This window comes from Manis javanica, chromosome 13 (genome assembly GCF_040802235.1).
Source record: "Manis javanica isolate MJ-LG chromosome 13, MJ_LKY, whole genome shotgun sequence".
NCBI lineage: Eukaryota > Metazoa > Chordata > Mammalia > Pholidota > Manidae > Manis > Manis javanica.
The window spans coordinates 95,950,475-95,975,744 of NC_133168.1; the positions used below are offsets into that span (position 1 = coordinate 95,950,475).

General features: G+C 50.7%; 1 protein-coding gene across 1 annotated transcript; it reads left to right on the forward strand.

Annotated features, from left to right (window-relative positions):
• On the forward strand, positions 1 to 23,704 carry CHAF1A (chromatin assembly factor 1 subunit A). Its single transcript, XM_037018504.2, has 15 exons — positions 1 to 313; positions 2,838 to 2,888; positions 3,687 to 4,558; positions 9,783 to 9,839; positions 11,554 to 11,783; positions 11,899 to 11,959; positions 12,318 to 12,386; positions 14,718 to 14,944; positions 15,445 to 15,613; positions 15,791 to 15,871; positions 16,321 to 16,413; positions 17,532 to 17,784; positions 18,287 to 18,777; positions 22,225 to 22,342; positions 23,254 to 23,704. Exons 1-15 carry the CDS (start codon positions 262 to 264, stop codon positions 23,337 to 23,339), a joined length of 2,910 nt encoding a protein of 969 aa, XP_036874399.2. The 5' UTR covers positions 1 to 261; the 3' UTR covers positions 23,340 to 23,704.
• Positions 23,705 to 25,270: the final 1,566 nt, after the last annotated feature.

Consider the following 25,270-nt stretch of genomic DNA (forward strand, 5'->3'; position numbering starts at 1 on the left):
CAATAAGGGAGCCATGGGGGGAATGGAAGCCTCCGCTCTCGCGAGGATGCTCCCGACGCTGTCCTCTTCCCGAGCGGGCTGTCACGTGGTGCCACCTCGCCCAATCGGCGCGCGGCCTGCGGGGGTCGCCGCGGTTCCCGCCAAATACGAGCGCGGCGGCCGCGGCAGGAGCCGCGCGGGCGGGACGGGGAGCAGCAGCGGCCGCCTGAGCGGAGCCCGCGCCTCCGCCGCCTGAGGGGAGCTCGAGCCGCGGCCGGGACGATGCTGGAGGAGCCGGAGTGCGGGGCGCCGGACGCCAGGGGAGCAGCCACAGGTTGGTTCGGGCTCGCGCGGTGGGGAAGGGGGGCCGCGGTGTGCGGCCTGTGCGGGCTGAGACGGAGGTTGAGGGCGGAAGGGCCTCCGGCGACGGCCCCGGGTCCGCTCTCGGCCCGTGGGGCTGTTACAGTCTAAAGAAGGGCTTTACTACGTGAGGGGCGCCCTCCTTGACGTTATTGTTGCGGCCACGACCGTTTCCGGCGCTTTTGCGTCAGTTTGTCCTTCCAGGGCTCTGCGCGGTGATGGGTCAGTGTGGCCAGGAGGCGACTGAGGCCCAGGGAGGCGAGTGGTCTTACTTTGCAGGTTGGCCGAGTATGTTTGTGGCCCCTGAGCAAGTTGGACCCTGCAGCGGCCCGCTGGCCGGGTGGGGAAACTGAGGCCCGGGGTCACACGGGCTCGGGGGCCAGAAACGCGTCTGCGGGTCGGGGCAAGTCCAGGTGAGAGGCCTGGACGGTGGGCATCGTCAGGGCGCCAGGGCTCCCGAGTTCTTGATCCTGCCGTGTACCCAGAGTGAAGACCCGTCTTTCTCCGCCGCCCCCCTCAACCCCGTATCTTGGGAGGGAGCCTTCCAGCTCCCGGCAGACCCCCTAAAACTAGTAGTGAGCCCAGAAAGACCACACTGCCCGGGTCTCCTACTTTTTGACCCCCCATTTCCCCTCCAGCACTGGGCACAACGCTTGGCACATAGTTGGTGCCCAAAAGATGTGTTAGTTGAACGAGTTAAGGGTTAGCAGAGACATAAATTAGTCCAATCCAGGGTTTCTCGACCACATCATTATTGAAATCCTGTAGTGCACAGGATGGCTAGCAGCATCCCTGGCCCGTCCACCCAGTAGATCTCAGTTGCAACCTCTCCTCCCCAGTTGTAACCAAAAACGTATGCAGGCGTTGCCAAAAGGCCCCTGGTGGGTGGGCAGAATCGCCCTCTTGTTGAGAACCACTACTCTAATTTTTTCCAGACTTGGGGATTTCATAGACATAAAATTCATATAAATAAAGTTGGGACTGATGGTCGTGGACAATCACTTGGCTCAGTAAGGATGTTTAATTTAGAAGTACTACTTGCTATGACCATGCTATCATAAAAGGAAAGAGTGTTTTAATGCCAAATAAAATGAGGAAGAATGTAATCTCAGATCAAAGAGCAATGGTAGCTTTATACACGAGTGTGTGTGCCTTTGAACAGGCTGGATCCTTTGATGGATCCTTTTTTATGTCTACCTGAAGTTGCTTCTGGGCCAGGTCACTTCTGTTCTGCTTCCATCAAAGTTGGTAACTCAGGTCCACCCCATTAAATCTTGTGGCTGTTCTAAAAAATAAATTTAAGAGTAAATATGTATTCTTCATATTTTCTGAAGAGTATGTATCCTTCAGTTGAAGTGGTTGAAAATCCTTGTTTTTGGTGATGGAAAACTTGAGAATAATATTGTCCTGAAATAGGTAGAAAGGAAATGTGAGCCCTAGGGTTGCCTTTCTTATATTCCAAGCTTGGTGGGGGAAAGTGAGGACAATTTCCTTTACAGATAGCTGGATTTTTAGAGAGCCAGCATCTGCTTTTAAGAAATACTCTTATGTATCTTTTGCAAAACATATGTAGGTTGCCCAAAATAACTAGATTTTTTCAAGCCAGATCTCCTGGCAGGTGTCAGCTTCTAAACCTGTTCTAGCCATTTAAAGATACTTATCCAAAGACTTGGTTCTATTTATAGTCATTTCCACATCAACTTTGTTATTATTAGATGCTTTTCTTGAGATTTTTTTCATGCAGGAAAACATTCTCCCTTATCATTTCTTGACAGCACTTCAACCACAGTCTCGTAAGCTCAAAATACATTAAGTGGTATTACCTTCAAACAGTCTATTTCAAAACAAAGTAGATTGCTCTTTTCTGATTTTACAGATTTGGTGACAAGGAGGGGGTTGGACTGCAGGAGGGCATTTTGAGGTCCTGTTAGTGGTGAAATTGGTAGTGCAGTGTTTCCTATCACCTCTACTTTTGCTCACCCCCTCCTTTTCATTGTCCCTGTTACTTTACTCATTGATTTCCCACTATGTGCCAGTCCCTGGGCCAGGTGCTCCAGGTACAGTGTGGAACAAGCTGCCCCACTTTAATAGAGCTAGTGTTCTGTTGCAGGGAAACATCATAAACAACGTTTTTTTCACAGCATTAAGTGCCACAGGAAAATAAAACAAGATATGACAGTGTTGAAGGCAGAATTCTCAACTTGCTGTCATTTTGGGCCATGTGATTATCTGTCATGGAGCCTATCCTGTGCCCTGTATATTTTTCAGTATCCCTGTCCTCTGCCCACTAAATGTGATTAGCACCACCCTCTCACCCACAACTTCCATCATGACAACCAGAAATGTCCCTAGACATTGCCAAAGGGTCGGGAGGTAGAGGGACCAAAATCCGCCCCCACTGGACAGCCACTTTGGATGTAATAGAATGCTGACAGTGTATTTGTTACTTCATTATTCCCAACATTTAATAATTTATCCTTTGATGCTTTTATTCACAGCCATGGATTGCAAAGACAGACCAGCTTTTCCAGTCAAGAAGTTAATACAAGGTACCTTTCTGGGAAGGAGTTAAATATTTGTTCCTAGCTTACATCCTTCTTTATTCCCTCCATCATATTTTTAATTTCCTTTGAGCAGAGACCATCTGTTGGGGGCCTCAGCAGAAGCATCAGGAGTCTAGAGGGGAGAAAAGCACCTTACAATTGGGAGCTGTTTAAAATAAAACCCGTTTTATTGCACTATGGTTTCTCTAGGGTCCCAGGAGCAAATCCAGAGGTCATGGCCTTTATCAGAGGGTTTCTCTACTTCAGCACGGTTGACATAATTTTTCATCATAGGGGCCTGTCCTGCTTATTGTAGAGAGTTTAGCAGCATCTCTGGCCCCAAATTGTGACAGCCATTAATGTCCCCAGACATTGTCATGTGTCCCTAGTTGAACCGCTGTTTTACAAGAAGATAAATGTCCTCAAATCCTTTTCTGTTACAAAGGATAGTGCATTTACCCTTAGGCCAGATTCGTGGCGGGATTGTATAAAAAGTCTGGTTTTTAAAACTGGGTGTCTGGTTCCATAAGCAGTTTGCCTCCTATGGCAATAGATAACAAGTTTGGTATCGGGAATCATGTCAGGGCAACAGCCTCCTGAAGTTAAAGGATTAGGGGCAAGCCATAGATGCTCCCCTCGCCCCGCCTCGCCAGGGGCATGATTGTTTCATAAGCTGATAAAGTATGAGACCCCCAACCCAAGCCCAGCAAGGGCGAAAATTTTCAACCTTGGATATTAAAGTGTCAGTTGACGATCACCCTTCTCACTTTCACTGTAAAGATGGCCTCTTTCTCTCCATTTCAGCTCGTCTGCCCTTCAAGCGCCTGAATCTTGTCCCAAAGGAGAAAGGCGAGGACGGGTCAGATGACAGGAGAAGCTCTCAGAGTGCTCCCGCCCAAGGTCAAGTGCCCGACGTAGAAACCTCTTTGGACAACTTGGAGAACAACTGTCATATGGTCTCTGACATAGATTTTAGGCAAAAACTTGTCAATGGGAAGGGTCCCTTAGATAACTTTTTAAGAAATAGAATCAAAACCAATATTGGCCAGACCACAGTCATCGTTGATGTGACAGAAGACTTGAGTGATGAACCAGATGGCACCATGGCCCACAGTAAACTCAGTGCTACAGCCCCTTGCCCTGGGGAGGCTATAAATGGGGTCAGAGAAGAAGCTGGAGATGAGAGGAGGCTGCCGAAAGCTGGTCAGAAGGACGAGCTGTCATTTCCTGAAGAGACCCTTTCAGATGTCCCATGTGAAACCAGGGAGGAGGGTACTGCTGGCTCAGGGGTCTCAGAGAGGAGTGCGGACGCACAGAAAGCCTTGCCCCTAAGCTGCCCTGAGCTCGCGGGTGGTCTGAGAATGTGCTCCAAGAAGGACCAGGATGGCTGGAATGAAGCCGGGGGTATCCTGTTCAGAGGGAAGGTACCCGTGGTGGTCTTGCAGGATATCCTGGCTGTGAAACATCCCCAGGCCAAGTGTCCTCTGGCCACACCTCCTAGCCAGGGCGCACCCTCCACGAGCGAGGTGCTGGAGTCTGGCGCTGAAGAAGACTCTGTCCTTAGCCGGTCACCCCTGAGCTCTTCCTCTCCCACCAGCTCACCTGAGGGGCAGTCTGCCTGTGACAGGAAGCATGGCAGCCCCAGCCCCTTCCCCACCCCGACACCTACCCGCAGAGTGAGTATCTCCCCTGAATATGACTGCGCCCGTTCTGCTCCTGGGATTCGGCTGCTTGTCTTTCGCCTGGGGATACCTTGTCTCCCAGGCAACTAGTGGCTGAGCCAGTGGGGCCACGAATGAGGTATTGTGACTTCTGGTGCTGAATTCTTTCCAGTATCAAAACCATTAGGATTTTTAAGTTTTTTATTCAGTCGTGCATACGTAGTGATGTACTAGGGGCTCACTTAGTCATCAGTGTGTCAAGTGTCCTGTGCATTGCCCTAGTTGCTATGGTCTTCATTGTTCACGTCTAATTAATTGTGCTGATCATTGTAGCGATTTTTGTGAATAATGGATGTGAGCAGGCAGCTGTAACCCCCCCTGTCAGTCACTAGCTGTCTCTGTGCCTTCCTGTTCCCAAACACAGACTCCCACTGTTGGTGGTGGTAAAGAGTCAGCATTGGCGAAGAGACCCCAAGACAGCAGGGTCAGCTCCTTAGAGTCAACTCTCAGCAGGGCCACCCATCCTAAAAACCTGGCACCATTTATAAGGACCACAGAAGGGTGACTTGAATTGTCCATTGCTGAAAACTGATAAAGTCAGCCAGGAATCCCAAAGTGTGCTTAACGGTTTTGTTTTTTTCTGGTTTTGTTGCACTTTTGTTTGTTCACATGAGGGTTTTGTTTATTATGTAAGATCGGACCCTGGGGTGGGTCATGCAATCTCTACTTGCTTAATTGGACCATAAGCCTCTAACTTTGATCACTTTCTTCAATTTAATCTGTAAGAGATTAGTAATTTTTCTAGATGATTCTATTTCTTATCTCTCACCTAAGGAGTGTAGGAGAAAGGAAAAAATGACTTCCTGTTTAGGTCCACAAAATAACAATCTAGAGTTGAGCGACCTTTTTTTCTTGTAATTTTCAAAATGTAGCAGATGGATATACATTTTTAATCTTATCACTTGTGCCATTACTAAGACTCTCAGCACCAGAGTTTGAGTCTCTCTTGCTGCCAGCCCTCTTGTCCGGACCCTCTGACTGCTGGACATTCTTCCAGACTGCTGCTTGTGCTTTACAGAACTGCTTTGTCACGTGAGGCGTTACAGCCAGTTAGCACAGAGAACAAGACAAGGACGTGTTTCCATCCTTAATAGCTTCATTTTTTTTTTTTTTGAGGGCATCTCTCATATTTATTGATCATATGGTTGTTAACAACAATAAAATTCTGTATAGGGGACTCAATGCACAATCATTAATCAACCCCAAGCCTAATTCTCAACAGTCTCCTTTGGTTTTCCAACGTGACTGCAGTCCAATCTTCTGAAGCATAACGAACAAGTTTTTACACGGTGAACAAGTTCTTACATGGTGAACAGTGCAAGGGCAGTCATCAGAGAAACTTTCGGTTTTGATCACCCATCATGAACTATAAACAATCAGGTCAATTATGATTATTCGTTTGATTTTTATGCTTGATTTATATGTGAATCCCACATTTCTCCCTTATTATTATTATTATTTTTATTTTTAATAAAATGCTGAAGTGTTAGGTAGATGCAAGATAAAGGTAGAAAACATAGTTTAGTGAATAGCTTCATTTTTTAAATTTGTTTCTGTGCACATAGCCAGGCCTGGGAAGTGGGAAATCCCATAGTTGGACAGGGTCACAGAACAATTCTGCTCCTGTCTGCTGGCCCAGGCGGCCCTGCAGCAGCTGCACATGCGAACCAGGTGTGCCCGGGCTGGGAAATCTTGCGTCTGAGATGCTAGGTCCTACCCTGAACACAGGCTCAAAGTTTTGAAATGTTCTACAAAGCAATGTTACCACACAGCTTGGCAAACAAATTGCAGTGCCCTCGGTGAAGGTTCAGACCCACCCCCAGAGCCTGTGGCAGAAAAATGCCCTTGCCTCTCACAGGTGGGCATCTGTTAAGTGCAGATCCTGCTGTCCCTTCCCAAGCCGTCCTGACGCAGCCTGCTGAGAGAACTTCCTTTGTTTTGTTCAAAGTACCTGCAGAAGGCTAGAGAATCTCACATTGAAAACCAATACTTTAGGACACTTTAGATAATCCAGTTTTTCTTTAACTAGCCAAAGAGTTGCTATATAACATGAGAGCTTTTTGCCCTTTGGGATAGAGGTGTTTCTCAGGCTTACTTGCAGTTTGGCCTACTTTATTGATGATTCAGGATTATTATTCCGTAAATGGTAGTTTTGATACAGTTGTGTTACTGGAATCTTTGCCTTGCCTCTGCACAAATGAGCCCAGATCACTGGAACTTTTCCCGGTATAATTTAAATTATACAAATGTTAAATTCTTCATGTTTAAAAAATGTACGTGAAACCTTACAGCCAGCCCTCTTTGGCTCCCACTCTTTCCCTGGAGGCTGCTGTTGTTACTATCTTACCATTATGTAGCCAATGTGTGAGAATACTTTAGGAATATGCAGTTTCTATATATGAGCCTGATACAGTAAATATGTTTCTTTTTCACTCCAAGATGTCTTAGATATTTTATTTTTTTAAGTTGGGATGGGATGATCTATGTATACTTTTTAGCTGTTGTGTTGTATGCCTACGTTGTATGGCAATTTACAGGGTCATTCTCATTGATGGGTTATTTCTCGTCTCTAGTTCTTGGCCTTGACAGATTAGTTGTAATGAGCTTCTAAATGTCTGTTGTTAAGTAGAATTTGGCCCACAGGAATGCACATATTAGTTTCTGCTTGCTTGAGCTCCAGAAGGCCCCCTTTGGGTTGTGTCTTTGCCCCTCTATCTATCGTCTGTCCCCAGAGGCTAGGATTTTAGGTGCTTTTGCTGTGAGGCGCCTGTCTCTACCTCATTGGCTGCTGCTTATCTGCTCTGGGCTTAGAAATCATCTCTCTTCATGTATCAAGTGGCTCTTAGAAGAGCCTCCCGAGTAAAGTGCAGCAATTTTCATGCACAGATGGAGTTAAATCGGCCTTGACGACACTGGGTAGCTGATGTGTGTCACCTTCTTTCTGGGATCCTGGGTCTTTGGCAGCTCAGTTCTGGATAGGCAAAATGTATGGCCTATATTTTGAGAAAGTTATATAAACACTTGGTCCAAATGTCAAGAAGGTAACATATCAGACCAATACAAACAAAAGAGGTGCTGGTTTCAGATGAAATCATAATTGCTCTGGCTGCTGGCTATCATTAAGCTGGCTCTTGGACATGTCAGTCCTGGGCCCACAGCAAAGGCGAGCTTTGTAAAAGGCACTGATTCTGTGACTGAAATAACAAGTATGGGCAAGACTCAATAAATACTGTGTTTTTCCCCCCAAATGCTTTCATAGAGGACTCTGACAATCACACTTGTTCCTAGAATCTTGAACACAAAGGACAATGACACAGAGATAGAGCAACCTATAAATTCTACTGTTAAATCCTTTATTGTGCGGTGAAGTCCACAGGCTTGGCAGGCAAAGTGGACTCTGGAGAGTCCTCTTAAGCACCTGGTGAGACCTCTGTAACTGGTATTTCTAGGGGTGCAAGCTCAGTAGAGATGGGACCACGTACTCCAGTGCAGTCTCAGTGGTATTTGAGCTCCTGCCAAACACATGGCCTTCGTTTAACTGTGCTCTGTCCTTTCCTCAGGGAAGGCTTAGTCCAGAAAGAACTCGGCGCCTCTGAGTAAGAAGGAGGTCTTCTTGAATGTATTAACGTGTAAACTTTACTCTGTAAGAGGTCTTAGACTTTCCCAGATAGAGAGGCCATTGTTGCACAGTTTTGTTGATGTGTCAGACCATCCCAAGAGAAACGGGCCTTTGGTTTTCCAACGTGACTGCAGTCCAGTCTTCTGGCTGCCTCTCCAGGTGTAAATGAGCCGGGGGAGCTACTTCTTTCCGCCCTGCTGTTCCCCCATTACTGTTCCATCTAACAGTTTGGTTATCAGGGTTCCCGCTCTGGAGATAGCTTGGGCCAGTGTTCCTCTTCCTACCTGGAGCCATTTGTTCAGCATGGCGAGTCCACCATTCATCCTGGTAAGTCCTTGTAGCTGTGCTCTGTTTGCAGGAGGGCGACAGAATATTGTGCTTTAGAACAAGGCCTCCAGACCAAATTGCAACCTCTGGCAAGTTGACCTTTTTATCCACGTGTTCACTCTGCATCCTAGAAAGCAGAGCTGCATGAGGCAGAGAGTACAAATTCGTGGCTCATGGGAATCTAGACCATAGAAGTCCTTTATTTGATGTGCACACTGTTAATTTTTGCACGTTACCGGAGGGGGCAGCAGTGCCGAGTCATGTACCAGTAAGGGGTCTGTCTCTTCTGGGCAGGGCTCAGCCTCGCTAGTTGGCTCCCAATCCTACGACTCTGCCTGACACCGAGGCCAGCTGGCCACTGCTTTCATTTTCAAGCTTGCCTTGTTTATCTTGTGCTTGACCCTCTTCATTCTTTTTTTTTTTTTGAAGGACATTATGTTTACTAGGCTCCCCCCTTCACCAAGTCCCCCCCACATACCCCTTCACAGTCACTGTCCATCAGCATAGTAAGATGCTGTAAAATCACTACTTGTCTTCTCTGTGTTGCACAGCCCTCCCCGTGCCCCCACACACTATACATGCTAATTGTAATGTCCCCTTTTTTTTTTCCCCACCCTTATCCCTCCCTTCCCACCCACCCTCCCGAGTCCCTTTCCCTTTGGTACCTGTTAGTCCATTCTTGGGTTCTGTGATTTTGCTGCTGTTTTGTTCCTTCAGTTTTCCTTTGTTCTTAAACTCCACATATGAGTGAAATCATTTGGTACTTGTCTCTCTCTGACTGGCTTATTTCACTGAGCATAATACCCTCTAGCCCCATCCATGTTGTTGCAAATGGTAGGATCTGTTTTTTTCTTATAGCTGAGTAATATTCCATTGTGTATATGTACCACCTCTTCTTTATCCTTTCATCTACTGATGGACATTTAGGTTGCTTCCATATCTTGGCTATTGTAAATAGTGCAGCAATAAACATGACCCTCTTCATTCTTGTTTTCTATCTTGCCGGGCTCTTTCATTCTCAGATGTGCACATGTGCATGTTCAGTGTCACTAAGATATTTTAGTGGAAACCTGACACCTGGAAAGGTTTTCATTTTCTTTGTTTCATCAAGAACTTTTTAATGATGTGGGTCCCTTATTCCCTCCTTTCCTTCATTCCCCAAGGACTGTGAGATTGAACGTGTGAGCATCATTGAAGCCAGCCACGTTTAAAGATGGATGTCTTTTGTTTCAGATAACTAAGAAATTGGTCAAAGGTTCTGCAGAGAAGAGCAAGCTGAGACTGCAAAAAGTAAGACATTTTCCCTGACAGAGAACATTAGCCTCTAGCTATGATTTTTGCGTTAAATTGTGAGCAAAGCCCTTTGCACTTCTTTGGCCCAGTTTTTAACCTTTCCCCTTCTTGTCCGACCATCATTTTGGTCCTAGATTCATCTTACATAACTAGGCTTCATGGCTTGTGGATGGCATCATTTTTAGCTTTGCTACATCATGAGGTTTTTTGCACGTAGCCTTTTCTAAACTTTCTTAGTATTAGATCCCTCTCTTCATAGTTGGGTGTCTGTTGTAGTTTAAAGTTGCCTTCCAAAGATCCCAGTCCCTTTCCCAGGCTCCAGCAGATAGATTTAAGTTCCCTTCCATTCCAAGTGCTGTGACATCTTGGTGGCCCCTGTGCTGCATGGGAGGTTCTTGTTTAGTGTTTCCTGCCGAGTCTTTGATTCTGCCTTGTGGGGGCCACTGCATTTCACACAGCCACTCAGGGACCTCCTTCTTACTGGACAGCTCACAGAAGGGGTGCTGCTGCAGTAGGCTGTGTGTCCACCACCTCCTATGCTGTCTGTCTTAAGGCTGTGTTCGATTTTGGGGGGTCAAATTTTGATGGCTTTTTTTAGGGTTTATGTCATTATTCATTGGAACTTCGGAGATGGACACACGTGGCAGGAGCAAAGGTGGGAAGGGAAGGACTCAAGTATGTGCTGTGATTTCCAGCACCCTTCTGTCGTATTGTGGCTTTTGTCAAAGCGACTGCGGTTTCTCAGGGCAGAGGGGAGGGTGTTCTCTAGAGACGAGGGCATGTCAGACATCGGGAAGCCCATCTCTGATGATGATAATCCTTGAAAATTATCCCGTGGTGTGTTGGAAGATAACCACCCTTTTGTCCAGCAGGTGGACTTGTTTAGTAGGAATTGAGGATTATATAATAACTCAGGGCCCCAGGCCATGTACCAGTTCTTTAAAATGAGGAACCAGTTTAATAAAGTGAGATGTTCCTACCTCAAAGACTAAGAGACAAGTTGTCTCCCGCTGGTAATGAAACAGCACTAGCACAGTAATGGAGATCACTCTTCATCCTTTTCTTCACATCTGCTTTTTTCAGATCCTGAGAAAAATTTAATCTTTCAAAATTTTTTAAAGATCAAAAAAAATTTTTTTTTTTAGTTTTCATTTCATCCCCACTGTTTTAAGGCTTACTTAGCAGGATCCCTGCCCTTGTCTCATCCCAGTCTTTCATTGCAAAATAACTAAAATAAGCCCTGCAGTTTATTTATTTATTTATTCGTTATGGTTTTGTGGGAATGGGAAGGAAAACGCTTTTGTTTCCAAAGCAGGAACCCAAAACCCCTAGGGTGTTTTTGTGTCTTTGTTTTACCACAGCTTTCTGACTACATAAGTGCAGTTCAGACCTGACCCTGGTACAACTGCCTCAGCAGCTCACTGGTCCTCACCTCGTCTTTTTTAATTAACTAGAAAATAAAGTATGCCCCACATTTGCAGAATCTTATTTAGACTTGCCCATGAGATGCTGTGACAGATGGGTGACTCCCATCAGAGTCCTCATCCCTGAGGACTGAAAGTCACTTGGTCCGAGGTGTAGGCCATCGGGCTTCTCCCTGAGCTGGTTTCTCGTCCTCTCCCTGCTGTAGGAACACAGCTGTCCCAGGCAGCCCCGGGCCCTCGCAGCGGGGCAGCGGGGCATGCACCGTTCGCTTGTCTCTTGGTTGCAGGACCAGGAGCGTTTGGGCAAGCAGCTCAAGTTACGAGCAGAGAAGGAAGAGAAGGAGAAGCTGAGAGAGGAGGCCAAACGGGCTAAGGAAGAAGCCAGAAAAAAGAAGGAGGAGGAGAAGGAGCTGAAGGAGAGGGAGAGGCGGGAGAAGCGGGAGAAGGACGAGAAGGAGAAGGCGGAGAAGCAGCGGCTCAAGGAGGAGAGGCGCAGGGAGCGGCGGGAGGCTCTGGAGTGAGTGCCGCCCTGTCCCCCCCAGGCCCTTCCCTCCGCCGCCCCGGCCCCAGCTGAGGAAGCGCTCCTCTGGGGCACAGCCCTGTTGGCTGATGCTGAATATGATGTCTCGCAGGGCAAAGCTGGAGGAGAAGAGAAAAAAGGAAGAGGAGAAACGGTTGAGGGAAGAAGAGAAGGTACACTGTGCCTCGGACGGCCACACCCTGGTCTTTCTGAGCAGCGGGGTTTGCCTTCCTGCTGCCCAGTGCCCCCTAGGTCACAGGGAGCCCAGAGGCCCCATGGGGACTGACGGAATGTGGATTTCTTCTGGTGGCTTTTCTCATGCGGGCCTGCCCCTTCTGCCCACAAGAGCAACTCTGACGTTTTGAGATTGACAGGGAACCAGCTTTGGGCTGGTGGGTCTGGACAGCAAACCAAAATAATGCTTTCAACCTAAAAATTCATGGGGTTCAGTTCTAGGGGCTTTTGCCTGTTTTCAAACAGATGCTCTTTCTCTTCATTTCCCTGTCCTCCTCCTCTTCTCTTAAATTGCAGCGCATTAAAGCAGAGAAGGCTGAAATCACGAGGTTCTTCCAGAAACCAAAGACTCCACAGGCCCCCAAGGTAAGCAGCTGGTTTCCTTTGGCTTTGCTCTTTGTCTTTGCCAGGCTCTTCCTTTTGAAAAAGAACAGGGTATCTTCTCACCAGCTAGCTTCCCTTTCATCAAGAGGGGCCTAAGAAGAGTCCAGAGGTTCGATATTTTGCCACTTGCTCTATGTCCTTGAAAAGGTGAAAAGTGGCACATTAGCTAAAGCTGCCAAGTGTTTAGAGGTTGCTGTGTGAACAGCTGTGTGTTCGGAGCTGTGTGGGAAAGTGTCAGAGAAGGAGACCCAGTCCTTACCCTCGGGGAATTTATGCTCCAGATTGGAGGTGAGGTGGAACATAAGACAACATTGTAGAGTTCAGCTGGGAATTCTGTTTCCCCATCGGCATCCAGTCACCTTCGGAGCCAGCCTCCACTGGTGGAGACCCCAGACTGCCTTCCCACTCCCGCCTTGCACCACAGGTGACCCGTCTCCTTGGATGCAACTGTGTCCTTCTAGACTTTCTGTGCCTTCACATCCCTTCATACGTTTGTGTTTACATACACATTAAGTCAGGTTTATTGTGCCCAACTTCATTCACTTGGCCGCATCTTGGGTATCTGCCCTGTTGGCACGTGTGGACCCACTTGGCTCTTTCTCTTGGCTGCGGAACATTTCATAGTGTGGATGGTGTCACAGCTTATGTGTCCATTCCCCTGCTGATTCCCCAGAGAGGTGTAGCACCTGTCTCCAGCGTACCTTTCTGCCCCTTCCCTTCCTTTAGGATGGCTGCCTGGAGGTGGGCTTGCTAATAGGTCCAAGGATATACAATTGGCTGAGTTGTATTAGGCCCTGTGCATGTGCCCTCCCAGTGGGAAATGCGTGTGTCCATTCCCAGCAGACCCCTGCCCGCTCCCAGCACTGGCTGTGGTGTGTTTTCTTCTAGTGTTGCCAAGATGATGGGTTAAAACATTGATGCCCTCATTTTCCTTGATTCGTAGTACATTTTGGACATTTTATGTGTTTGCCATTTTATTTCTTCTACGACTTTCCAGTTCCTGTTTTTTACCTGTTTTTCTACAGCATCAGCTGCTTCTTCTGTTTCCTGATTGCTAGGAGTTAGTTATGTAGCCAGGGTTTTCGTTCCTGGTGATATGCACTACAGATACTCTCTTTAAGTCTGTTACTTGCCTTTTAACTTGTTTATGGTGTCTTTCATGGTACAGAAAGTTATTTTGACATCAACATTTTTATCTTAAGGCAATTGGCCTTTCGTTGGAAAACCTTGCGTATCCTATGGTTGTAGATACATCCGCGTTCTTTTTTTTCCAGTTCTTTTTTCTGAGCTTATGTTTTATACTCTATTTTTAGTTCCTTAGCTTAGTTGGAATTCTTTGTGCTTGTGGCACAGGGCATGGTCCTAACTTTTCCCCATGTGGATACCTGATGTTTCCAGCACCCGTTCATTAGTGAGAACAGTCTGTTGGTTCTTAGCCTCAGCTGCACATTGGAATTGCCAGGGAGCTTTAATAAATAATGCAGCCTGGCTCCCATCCCAGAGAATCCCACAGGCCAGGTCTGCTTTGGGCATTGGGATGTTTAAAAGTACCCCGGGCGACCCCATTGTACAGCCATAATGAGGGATGCCAGCCTCAGCAGAGATGAAAGGCCAGCTTTCTCATGCTGTACTTGATAGACATAGACTCTCCTCCTGCCTGCCTGTGTCGTCCTTGTGTGCGGCCGGTTTGGGGAGCCACCGACACAGACATTAAAGATGCCGAAGGAACTCTGAGAACTAGGAGGAAATCACAACTCCTAGAACTTAACAGTGGATGATTCTTAGGAAGTGGGCTCTGCATTTCAGGCTCATATCAGCTTTCAGTCATAAGCCACCTTATATCATCATGTGTGGCTCTGGGTAAGTGGGTCATTCTCCCTGGGCTAGGTTTCCTCAGCTATTATCTTAGGTCTTACTGCCTTTTTTTTTTCTCTCCTAAAAAAGATCTGGGTTTATTAAGGTATAATTTGCAGTAAAATGCGCCCTTTTTAGGAATACCATTCAGTGAGTTTTCTTAATGGATGGGGCCCCACAACCACCCTGTAATCAAAATCTAGAGTATTTCCATTACTCTAAACTGCTCCCTTGCAGTCAGGCCCCTCCTCCCACCCCCAGTCCTTGACACCGACTGGTGCAATCTCTGGCCCTGTAGTGCTGCCTTTTCCAGAAACCCGTGTAAAGGGCATCACACAGCCTGTAGCCTTTGGCCTGCCTCCCCTGACTGCCAGCCTGCATGAGCCTGAAAAGCAGCATGCTGTGTACGCACCGGCCCGCTGCTGGGCGGTTTGCCATCGTCTCTCTGTTCCCCTCCAGACCCTGGCCGGCTCCTGCGGGAAGTTTGCCCCCTTTGAGATTAAGGAGCACATGGTTCTCGCCCCTCGGTGTCGGACCGCCTTTGACCAAGACCTCTGTGATAAGTTGGACCAGCTCCTCCAGCGGCAGAGCAGTGAATTCTCCTTCCTGAAAGAACTGAAAGGCCGGCAGCCCATCAGGTCCGGCCCCACCGTGGTTTCCAACCGAAATGCGGACATTTTTAATAGGTCAGTCCACAGGGAGACTATCACTTGCCCCTTGGGGGACCTGGGCAGTGCCCCCAGTTCTGGCCTGTGACTGGTCAGATCCCCACCGGGCCTCTGGCCCTGGACCTGAGTGCTTAATCAGACCTCTGTCCTCTGGCTTCCCATGAGCCTCTGAGGTCTCACGTGCACTGGCCTTGCAGGAAGCCTCTGCTTTCGTGGGCAGACTGCCTGTCCCAGCTTCCTGGTCTCCTAAGAGGGCTCTTCTGTGTTGGCCTCCCTGGGAGGATGTGCCCTGCTCTTGCTGACCTATCTCCACAGCCCCACGTCTTAAATGCTGTTTCTCTCTCCTCCTCACTTTGTGTTCCTGGAGTAAATGTTCCTTTGCTGTCTCTGGGGGCAGCTGCTGCTTAATGGTCACCGTCCTCGAGGGATGTTTGCAGCTGGCTTCTCTGGACAGACTGGGTGAAGAGCAAACACATGGTGGAGGAGGTGCGGGACCAAGCATGGGCTTTTCTCCTCAGTGACGTGGTGATCGTGGAGAGCAGCCAAGCAGATGGCATTCCAGAGAGGAGGAAGCTCGGCAGGATGAAGCTCCTGCAGTTTTCCGAGAACCACCGGCCAGCATACTGGGGAACGTGGAATAAGAAGACCACAGTCATCCATCCGAGGGCCCCCTGGGCCCAAGACAGGGTGAGCATGCGGGCGGACGTGCCGGCGCTCCAGGCATGCCTGCCTTTCCAGGTTTCCTTCCTGCTTTGCCCCTCCTCATGCTGGGCCCTTGGACTCCATGAGTGTTCTAGCCTTTCTGCTCCACCTGTTCCTTCCGACCGTGAAAGACAATAATGTGCCGCGTGTTTCTTTCCCCAGAAGCTGCTTGACTATGAGGTGGACAGCGATGAGGAGTGGGAAGAGGAAGAGCCGGGAGAGTCGCTGTCCCACAGCGAAGGGGTGAGCGCCTCCCCCCAGCGACAGGAGGCCGCCCAGGCCCGAAGCTGATGCTCTCTCAGCAGCTTTTACTTGGTCTTCGGGTTGTCTGAAAGTTTCAACCAGTGTTTAACATCTGCATTTCTACCTTCTCTTGGAAAACCGTACCTGACGACCCCTACCTGCATGCCGGTGGCACCCAGCGGCAGCCCCCCCACTCAGATGGGGCCTGCCTGCTCCCTGGTCCACTGTGGCCCCCACTGCTCCCTCTGTCCTACATTCCCTCCCATCTCCCCCTCCGTAACACAACCAGGTCGGTGTATGGGACTCCTGCCAGTCCTCACAGTGTCTGGAGCAGCAACACCCAGCACAGTAGATGGCTGTTTCCTCCTTACATACCTGCAGATTGTCATTTTAAATGAAGCTCATGTCTGTCCCCACATCATATGAATATACCTTTCTTTCTCTTGGAGGATGATGACGATGACATGGGGGAGGATGAAGATGAGGACGATGGCTTTTTTGTGCCCCATGGGTACCTGTCTGAAGACGAGGGAGTAACTGAGGTGAGGGGGCAGCGGGGAGGTGACTAGCTTGGAGAAGAGCCCCCCAGGGATGGGAGCCTGGGGGCTGCTGGCCTGGGCAATAAGGTGGGTCCCAGCCCACTCACAGTCGGTTCCATGTGCACTTTGCTCTTCAGCAGCCATGAGGGCAACCCTGGCACACTGCGATGTGTGGGGACGCTGGAACCCGAACTTGACTCTTACCAAGAAGGGTGGTAGCATTTGCAGAGGTGGAAAGTTCCCTGTGGGGGGAGCAGTGTGAGGGTCCTGATCAGAGAGCATGGCTATGGTTTATGGGTCAGGACACAGACCTTATGGTGGGCTGTTTTTTATTTCTTGTTTTTACACTTTCTCTAAGTGAAGTATAAGTAACATAAAACATACAGGTTTTAATAATTAAGTGTGCTGAGCTTTAACAATTGACTGACATGGAAACCACCACCTGAAATAAATTCTAGAAATTCTCTACTTTCTAGAAGGTTCCCTCACAACCCTTGGAGTTAACCGCCCCCCTTGCCCCCAGCTTGGTAATTTCTACCAGCGGATGGAGCCTTTTTTAGAGCTTGGATGGCCTGCTGGGTGGGGAAACGAGTGAGAAGTGTGGCCTGGCATGGGGAATCGACACTGTCTCTCCAAGTCGTACTTGAAGGGCATGTGCCCTTCATGGTTTCCAGCCAGCGAAGCAGTCGTGTCCCATTTGCGCCTGCAGATACCTGCCCCAGAGAGTAGTGATGGGTCCAATGTGGCAGAGGCCTGGCTCTGTGGTGAATGCCCTTGGTGGTTTGACAGCTTTGGGATCACATATTAACCAGAAAATCCCAAGTGGGATTAGCAAGTTCTTCCCAGGGAGGTTCTAACAGTACCTGTAAGTCAGCAGTCCTGGCTGGACAGGGAGGCATGTCTCATGGCAAGAGGATGGAAGTGCATTGACCAGCTCATGGCCTGTGGTGTCCGAGGGGCAGCCAGGGCGCAGTGGGGAGCTGGGAAGGTGCCGTCTCTGCTCTCATCCAACTCTGCCAGGAGCTGTGGCCCCAGCACCATGCCCTCTGCTTTTGCTGTCCCAGAGACCAGGGTGGAGGGTGCAGAGCCCCTCAGTAAATGTCTGCTCTCTCCCCTGCAAGGAGGGCGTCGACCCAGAGAACCACAAGGTTCGCCAGAAACTCAAGGCCCAAGAGTGGGATGAGATTTTAGCCAAGGGGAAGAGGTTCCATGTGCTCCAGCCTGTGAAGATCGGCTGCATCTGGGCAGCTGACAAGAACGCCGGTGCCGACCTCAAGGTGCTGCAGCAGTTCACAGCATGTCTGCTGGAGACGACACCCCTCGAGGAAGAGCAGGCGCCCAAGGCCTCCCAGAGAGAGAAGAGGGACCAGCAGAGTGAGTGCCGGGGCAGGGACACAAGGGGTCAGGCTCCAGCTGCTCCGTGGCCCAGGGAGATGCCTTTGGTAATGGGACTGAAAATTTAGAAGTTCTTTCAACAAGGCACAAAAGCCGCAGCTTGCTGGCCACATCTGTTCCTTCTCTGACACAAGAGCAGCCTGACGCAGTGACTTTAGCCTGGCTCACCGATAGGGACACAGCCACAGTGCCTGGCCTGAGGTCCCATGCTTCCCTAATCCTTGCTTTTCCCAGCCAGAGGGACCAGTGACTCGGAATGAGAGCACGATGACTATTACTTAGGAGAAACAGATGCATAAAGTGACCGTTTATCTGCCTCTTAAGGTGTGGGCCTCACATGACCTAGGAGCTAGCTTCTGTGTCTTGAGTCCACCCTTAAGCGGCCCTTCTGATGCTGACCAGGCCTCTTGACCTCAGGGACAGCTCGGGCGGCTGTGTCTTCCATGTCTCACCCTTGCCTTTGTCCCCCTCTCCCCGCCAGTCTTGGCCCAACTGCTCCCGCTGCTGCACGGCAATGTGAACGGAAGCAAAGTGATCATCCGCGAGTTCCAGGAGTGCTGTCGCCAAGGGCTGCTCGGCAAGGACGCTGGCAGCCCCGAGAGCTGCTCTGCCAGCCCCCCAAGCCCCGGCTGCTCCCGCCCACAGACGCCCACCACCGGCGAGGACACTGCTGTCCCCTCCAAGTCCAGGCTCAAGCGGCTCATTTCCGAGAACTCAGTTTACGAGAAGAGGCCTGACTTCCGGATGTGCTGGTACGTCCACCCGCAGGTGCTGAAGAGCTTCGACCAGGAGCAGCTGCCTGTGCCGTGCCAGTGGAGCTATGTCACGATGGTGCCCTCAGCCACCAGGGAGGACAGTGCCAGCGTCCCCAACCCGGGGCCCAGCCAGGGCACCCCCATCTCGCTGAAGAGAAAGTCAGCGGGCAGCATGTGCATCACCCAGTTCATGAAGAAGCGTCGGCATGATGGACAGGTGAGCGGGGCGGGCTGGAGGGCAGGGCTCTGGGGAAACTCATGGGGCGCTAGTTCCTTACTGAGAAAGCTTATTTTTTAGAGTAGTTTCAGATTCACACCAAAACTAAGGTCAGAGACTTGTCCAAACCTGCGGAGAAGGAACAGAGGTCCCCTACCACCCTGTCCTTACACATGTCCGCACCCCATGCTTTCCTTACAGTCCCTGAGCCCACACGGACACATCGTCTGGAGGTCAGGGTCACATATGGGCTATACATTGTGTGGCTTTGGCAGACATATGAGGATGCGTGTCTGACGTTAGTGTCACACAGAGTACTTACACTGCCCTAAAACCCCAAGTACTGCACCACTCCATCCTTCCCTCACATCCTGGTACCACCCATCTGCTCATAACCTCTGTGGTTCTGCCTTTCCCAGAACTTCCTGTGGTTGGAGTCGTACAGTATTGAGCCTTTTCTTTTTAGATTGGCTTTTCTCACTTGGTGATACATATTTAAGGTTCCTCCATGTCTTTTCATAACCCAGTAGCTCATTTCTTTTTAGCACTGAATAATGTCCCATGCAGTGGCTTTGTATATTTTACTGTGTTTTTTTGTTTGTGCATTTATTTAACAGTCACCAAGCACTTATTCTGCACCAGGAACTCTGCTAGGCCTTGTAGACGCAGGGACGGACAAAGACACCTTCTAATGGGAGATGCATGGGGGTGTCTGTCACATGAGTAGCTGCTCAGAGAGGAAGTGCATGGAGCCTCAGGGACGTGTGACAGGGTGGGGCCTCCTGAGAAACCCCAGTGCTCAGTCGTCTCTAGTGCTATCCATGTGCTCGGAGGGGCAGGGTCCCAGCCATGATAGCCTTTGTTGATGTCTGATGTGTGCATCTTTTTCCATGTTGGAATATGAATGAGTTTCTTTTCTTTCTACTCACTCTTCCTGGAAATGTTCAGTGGTGTGAGTGTTCAGTTCTCCTAGACAGGTATCTCTTGGAGTTCCAAATTTTAAGAGACTCAATTCTGCACAGAGGATGAGATGGAGGTATGGTGGGAGCCAGGTCTCCTGCTCATGTCCAGGGTCCTCTTCCAAAGGGTGATGTTGCTCAGGGAGCTATATGCTGAAGGCTGGTGACGAGACAGGAGGAGAGCTGTGTGTGCACCCTGCTTCCCCCCAGCACCCACCCCTGCATCTCTGACAGGAGTTACAGTGCAGCTTAGGGACTCAGGTGGCTGTCAGGGTGAGGAGGCAGGAGACACTGCTCCCAGCTTCCTGCAGGCAGGCGAGGCCTTTGATACATTATAAACCTCAAATTGTCACAGCAGGGGAGACCAGCAGAGCAGTCTGATGCTGTCACACAGACTTCCCGTCACCTCCCAGAGGCCATACTTGTGAGGCTGTGAGCACAGCCCTCCTGGCCTAGGGGTGGCCTCCGCCCTGCAGCCTCCCTCAGGGCACCCGCACCCGCTGTGTGTCTGTCCAGGGTGAGTGTGGAGCCCCGCACAGGCTGTGTGAGGGGCCCAGTGGCATTCCCGAGCCCTTCCCTCATGGCAGTTGCCCTCATTCATGTTCATGTTTCTCCACATGGAAAAATAGCGGTTTCAGCCCATTACATATTTCCTACCATGCCAGACATTGTGCTGGGCACTTGCTGTGAGTCCCTACAGTTCATCTGTGGAGATCCGCAGTATCTTACTGAGTCGCCAGGAAAGAGCACGCTCCCAGTTGACCCATGATGCCCCCTCCCAGCTGACAGGTGGATGCGTGAGCAAGCTTGTCCCTGGGAACTGGAGAAAGGGGGCATGTCATACGACGACACTCACATGTGGGTGGTGTGGCCGCTGCTCCCATTCACAGGCGGGTACCTTATAGAGACTCAGCCAGCATGGGGGACTCACTAGAGGCCCCACAGCAAGTGAGCTCCACCCCAGCCCAGCCCAGGGCCTAGCTCCTGCACCCAGGAGTCTAAAACTTATGGGCATGCTAGCCTGGTGATCCTGATGACTAGGTCTGAGGGAACCCTGGAGTCTGCATCTGAAAGCCCGTCCTCAGGGCATGCCCTGTGTAGGGCCCAGGACCACAGCATGGCCAGCACAACGGCCCGGCTTGGGAAGGAAAGCTCTGAGCATCTGGCTTTGGCAGTTCTGTGGGTAGTTGGTCTCCAGGACACCAGTTCTGCCACTCAAGTGTTTGTGTGGCCCCAGGGTGACTACACACTTCAGAACTTAGTTTTCATTTTAAATGGGGAGAGGCCTCTTAATTGCCCTTTGCGCCAAAAATCTATGGTCAAAATATTAGTAGAAGAGCAACAGGTGCCAGCCTTACATCTTTACAGTTGCTGCCCAGTGTTGGCACGTTCTCCCCTCTGACTGCACGCACCACCTGTAGTAGCGACAACAGGAGGACTTTCCCATCACCACAAGCTGCTGACAGCCCCCAGCGCAGTGGGACACAGGGTGTGTCCAAAATGCTGTCTTTTGAACGCTTTACAGCCTGTCACCTGCCTGGAGGGTCGTGGATGCTTCCTCCAAAGACTTGCGGATCCAGAAAAAATTTTCATTTACACTTTCATTTCCCACTTGGAGGGCCTGGTGAATGGGGCCGGCCATGCAGAAATCCACCTGTTCCTTTTGCTTAGCAGACACAGACAAACACCTCCAACAGCAAAGTCCCAAGCTGGGCCCTCTGCTCTTCCTAGACAGGGAGTCTGGGCATGGAGGTCACACACGGGGAATCAGTAGGCGCAGCCAGGCTGGGGAGCAGTCTGCAAATCCGACAGCAGCCTGTTGACTGTTCAGATAAGCTTGTGGCAGCCGCCCCTGCTAGTCCTTTGTTCATTCAGAGTGAGCAAGCGTGGATGGTTGATGTTTAAGATCGGACCTACTACCCCACGTCTTAATGTTGTGTCTGGGGGAAGCCAGTGAACTTGGCTTGGGACCCTCCTGGAAGTTCTGCCACCCCAGCCCGCCCCTCCCGACCTCTGATGGGCAGGTGCTATCCCCATTGGTGAAGCTGGTCTAAGCAAAAATTAAGTGAAAGAGGCCAGGTGCCAGGCAGAAGGAACCAAGCTGATGGCGGACGAGGAAATACTGGCCGGCTGAATTCTCAGCCATTCATATCAAATAATAAATCCAGAGAATATGTGTGCACTGTATTAATTTCTCTTTCAAACCAAACCAAAAACCTAGAATTCTTAATTCACAAACAATCCACATTTTTGTGATAAGGTAAATAATGCTGGTGGTTTTCAGAGATCCAGATTCAATTAGTTCATTTGAGAGAACCCCCAAGGCTTCCTTTTGTTCCAGGCCGTCCCCAAATTTGTTGCAGAAATGGGCAGAGTTAACGGGTACGGGGGCCTGTGGTGGGAAGTGTCCCCCCCCCCACCAGTCTTTCTTGCAGCGCCTGCACCCCGCCTGCCGCTGACGATGGCCTGTGCACCCTTGTCTGTTCAGGTCGGAGCTGGGGACCTGGACGGCTTCCAGGCAGACACGGAGGAGGAGGAGGAGGACGAGGAGGAGGACGAGGAGGAGGAGGGCGGCTGTGTGGTCGCGGACATCTCGGATGTTGGGGGTGAGAAGGGCCCCAAACACTCCTCTTTTCGTTCGAATTGACAGGAAAGGGAAGAGCACATCTGTCACTCCCATGCTCGCTTTTTTTTTTGGAAATAATGGGGATGAGTTGCTCCCTGAAAGGCGCTGGCCAGGCTGGTGTAACAGTGGGTGTGGGTCTTGGAGGACCCAACCTGGTCCGAAAGCTGCATTTGGGAAACCCAAGAACTGCAGGTGGGGGTTGCCACCCAGGTGGGGTGGGTGGGCACGGAGGACACCCGGTCAGTGACAGAGCTGGCCTGGCAAGCCTTGGTGGCATGATTTCCAGCAAGCCGCGTATACTTGGGGCTCCAGTTTCCTGTCTGCCATTGGGTCTTCTTCACTGTAGGGTCAAGTGTCAAGCTTACTGAGAAGTGCCACCGAAAGCACACATATGCAAAAGGAACACAGCCAACAGCTTAGTGGGGAGCAGGGACTGCCCTGCAGGTTCTGTGGTCTGGCCGTGCCCTCTGTCCTGGGTACCATGCATGCACCAGGAAAGCTCAGGACTGGCGTGCAGTAGCCATGACAACAACAGTGACAACGGGCTGGCAGCTGGGAGCTCACTCAGGGCCGTGTGTGGTGAGGGGACTTGCTGGTGGATGTCAGGGCAGAGACTGCAGTGGGGCAGGGAGCCGAGTGGATTTCTGGGGGAGAGCGTCCTGGGCAGAGAGGCTCAGGAGTACCAGGGCGCACAGGGTAGGTGGTGAAGGAGGCCAGATGTCGTTCTTCCTCTGAGTTCATGGAGGGTGGTGGCTGCGTGCGGCTGTCTAGCAGTGGGGACAGGAGTGGGGGACCAGTGACTCCAGCCCCTACCTGTTCTGGGGGCTGTGGCTGTGCTGCTCTTCTAAGGTGGGGGCAGCCAGCTAAAGCCTCTGCCCTTTTGCCTTGCAGGGGTCCTGACCCCATGTGGAACCACTTCCAGAGCTGGCAGGTCCCTGGGACGGGATGCCACAGGAAGCTCACTCGGCCCCTGCTGAGTGCTGCCCCACCAGCCAGTGTATGTATGTAGAATGGTTAGGGTATCCTCAGACGCCTCAGATACTTGAAAGTCCTATGGTTCCTGTGTAAAGAGCACTTTGTTCTGCCTCACGGACCTCCCCGGGGGTCTGGAAAGGTTTATATAGGATGCTTGATTAGTTCTTTTTGATATTTGTAAAAATTTCTCCAGAAGCGGCATATGAATCTGCCCTTTAATAAAGCATTATTGCAGTGTGAGGTCCTGCAAGGGGATGGCCAGGTGGGGCCATGCAGACCCCTGAGCAAGCATGTGATGAACTCCATGTAAATGAATTGGAGACCCCCAGCACGGTGGGGATGTATATAAACTTGTCCTCCAGCCCTGGCCTGGTGTGTCCATTGCCTTTGCAGACTCTGTTTCTGTCCTTTGGTCTGAGCCCTGCACTCTGCGCTGTGGGCTGTCCCCATGGCTTTCGTATAAAGCTTTACACCCGGCAAAAGTGCCGCCTCTTCTCTTAGAAATCCTCGGCCTGCCCTGGCCTAGTTCAAGGCGAGGGCCTCCCAGCAGGTGTGCATGTGGTCTACCTCCTGCTCAGGGAGGTGAGTAGGGTGTGTTCCTGGCCTCCAAATGGACTTCCGAGTCAGGCCGCTCCTCAGGAGTGTTCAAAGTGAGCCAGGTGGAGACAGCAGCAGGCTCCCATGCCCTAGTCTCTGAGCCCATTTAAGGCCTCGGGGAGTGGAGATTTTGGCAGAGTCCTCGGACTCCACCGGCCTGGACTCGTGGCCTCCCTCCTCCTGGCCAGTGTGTCAAAGAGCCAACTGGTGTGTCAGCATGCAGGACAGCTGGGTGTTGACCCGATATGGCTGAGATGGGGAGGCCCTTTCCTGATTCAGGGTGCTTGCCAATCCTGCCAACACCCAGACCCTCCTTTAGGAGCCCCATTCCGGCCCCTGCTTGGGCAGAACTCACAAACACCCAGTCGCTGGGTGAGGGTGCAGCCTGGCCCAGCCAGGACTTCCTGCTGGAGGTGGGGTGCAGCTGTCTGAGTACAGATGTGTACGACACCTGTGGACATGACCACCTGGACCAGAGCCACCTTACACATGCACTGTCACCTTTGAAAATCTGGTGACTCCAAGTTGTAGTCAGGACCAGAATAACGGGCCTGTGCTGGGTCATCAAGGTGAGACAGCAGAGGACAGGCCCAGGTCCTGCTCCAGGTGGGAACAGCTGCTGGTGGCCCAGGTGTGAGACAGGCACGTGCAGGAGCTACTTGCTGGTTGTGGGGGTTACAAGGGATTTCTCTTAGAATCTCATTTGGGGCATCAAAGCCTCTAGTCTGTCCACCACCCAGTGGAAGCAGAGGACCAGCTACCATAGTCCCCTGCAGGGGAGGGTCTGGAGGGACTGCAGCCAGGGGTCCACCTGGGGATGGGAAGGGGATCATCTAGGTGGGTGGTCTTGGGCCCAGGCATCTCCCTGCCAGGTGTGACCAGGGCCAAATGCCTTGGATGGTACAAGCCACATTTTCCCTCTTCCTTTCCTGTGGTTGCTTTAACAAATCACCTCAGACCTGTTCTTACAGTTCTAAGGGTCAGAAGTCTGACATGGGCCTCACTGGGTTAAAATCAGGGTGCTGGGAGAACTGGTTTCCTCTGGGAGCTGGGGGGACCCATTTCTGAGCCTTTATGTTCTACAGTTCACGGACCCTCCATCTTCCAAACCTGCTGCGTAACCTTCTCTTCTCCTGTGCCTCCTGCCACACCTCAGCACCCCTATGATGACACTAGTCTCCCCTCAGTAACCCAGGACGCCCCCCACTGCAGAGTCCCTTTGATCATAGAAAATAACAGGTTCCAGGGATGGGAATACAGGCATCTGCGGGACTCCTGTCGCCAACCCATGAAACTGCCTCAGCCCAATGGCACTGGGTCGCTGGGATGCCCTCCC

Coding starts and splice junctions, on each gene's coding strand:
- CHAF1A (XM_037018504.2), top strand. CDS start 262: ATGCTGGAGGAGCCGGAGTGCGGGGCGCCGGACGCCAGGGGAGCAGCC. Junction 12,387..14,717: donor AGACTCCACAGGCCCCCAAG/GTAAGCAGCTGG, acceptor GTTCCCCTCCAG/ACCCTGGCCGGCTCCTGCGG. Junction 14,945..15,444: donor AATGCGGACATTTTTAATAG/GTCAGTCCACAG, acceptor TTTTCTCCTCAG/TGACGTGGTGATCGTGGAGA.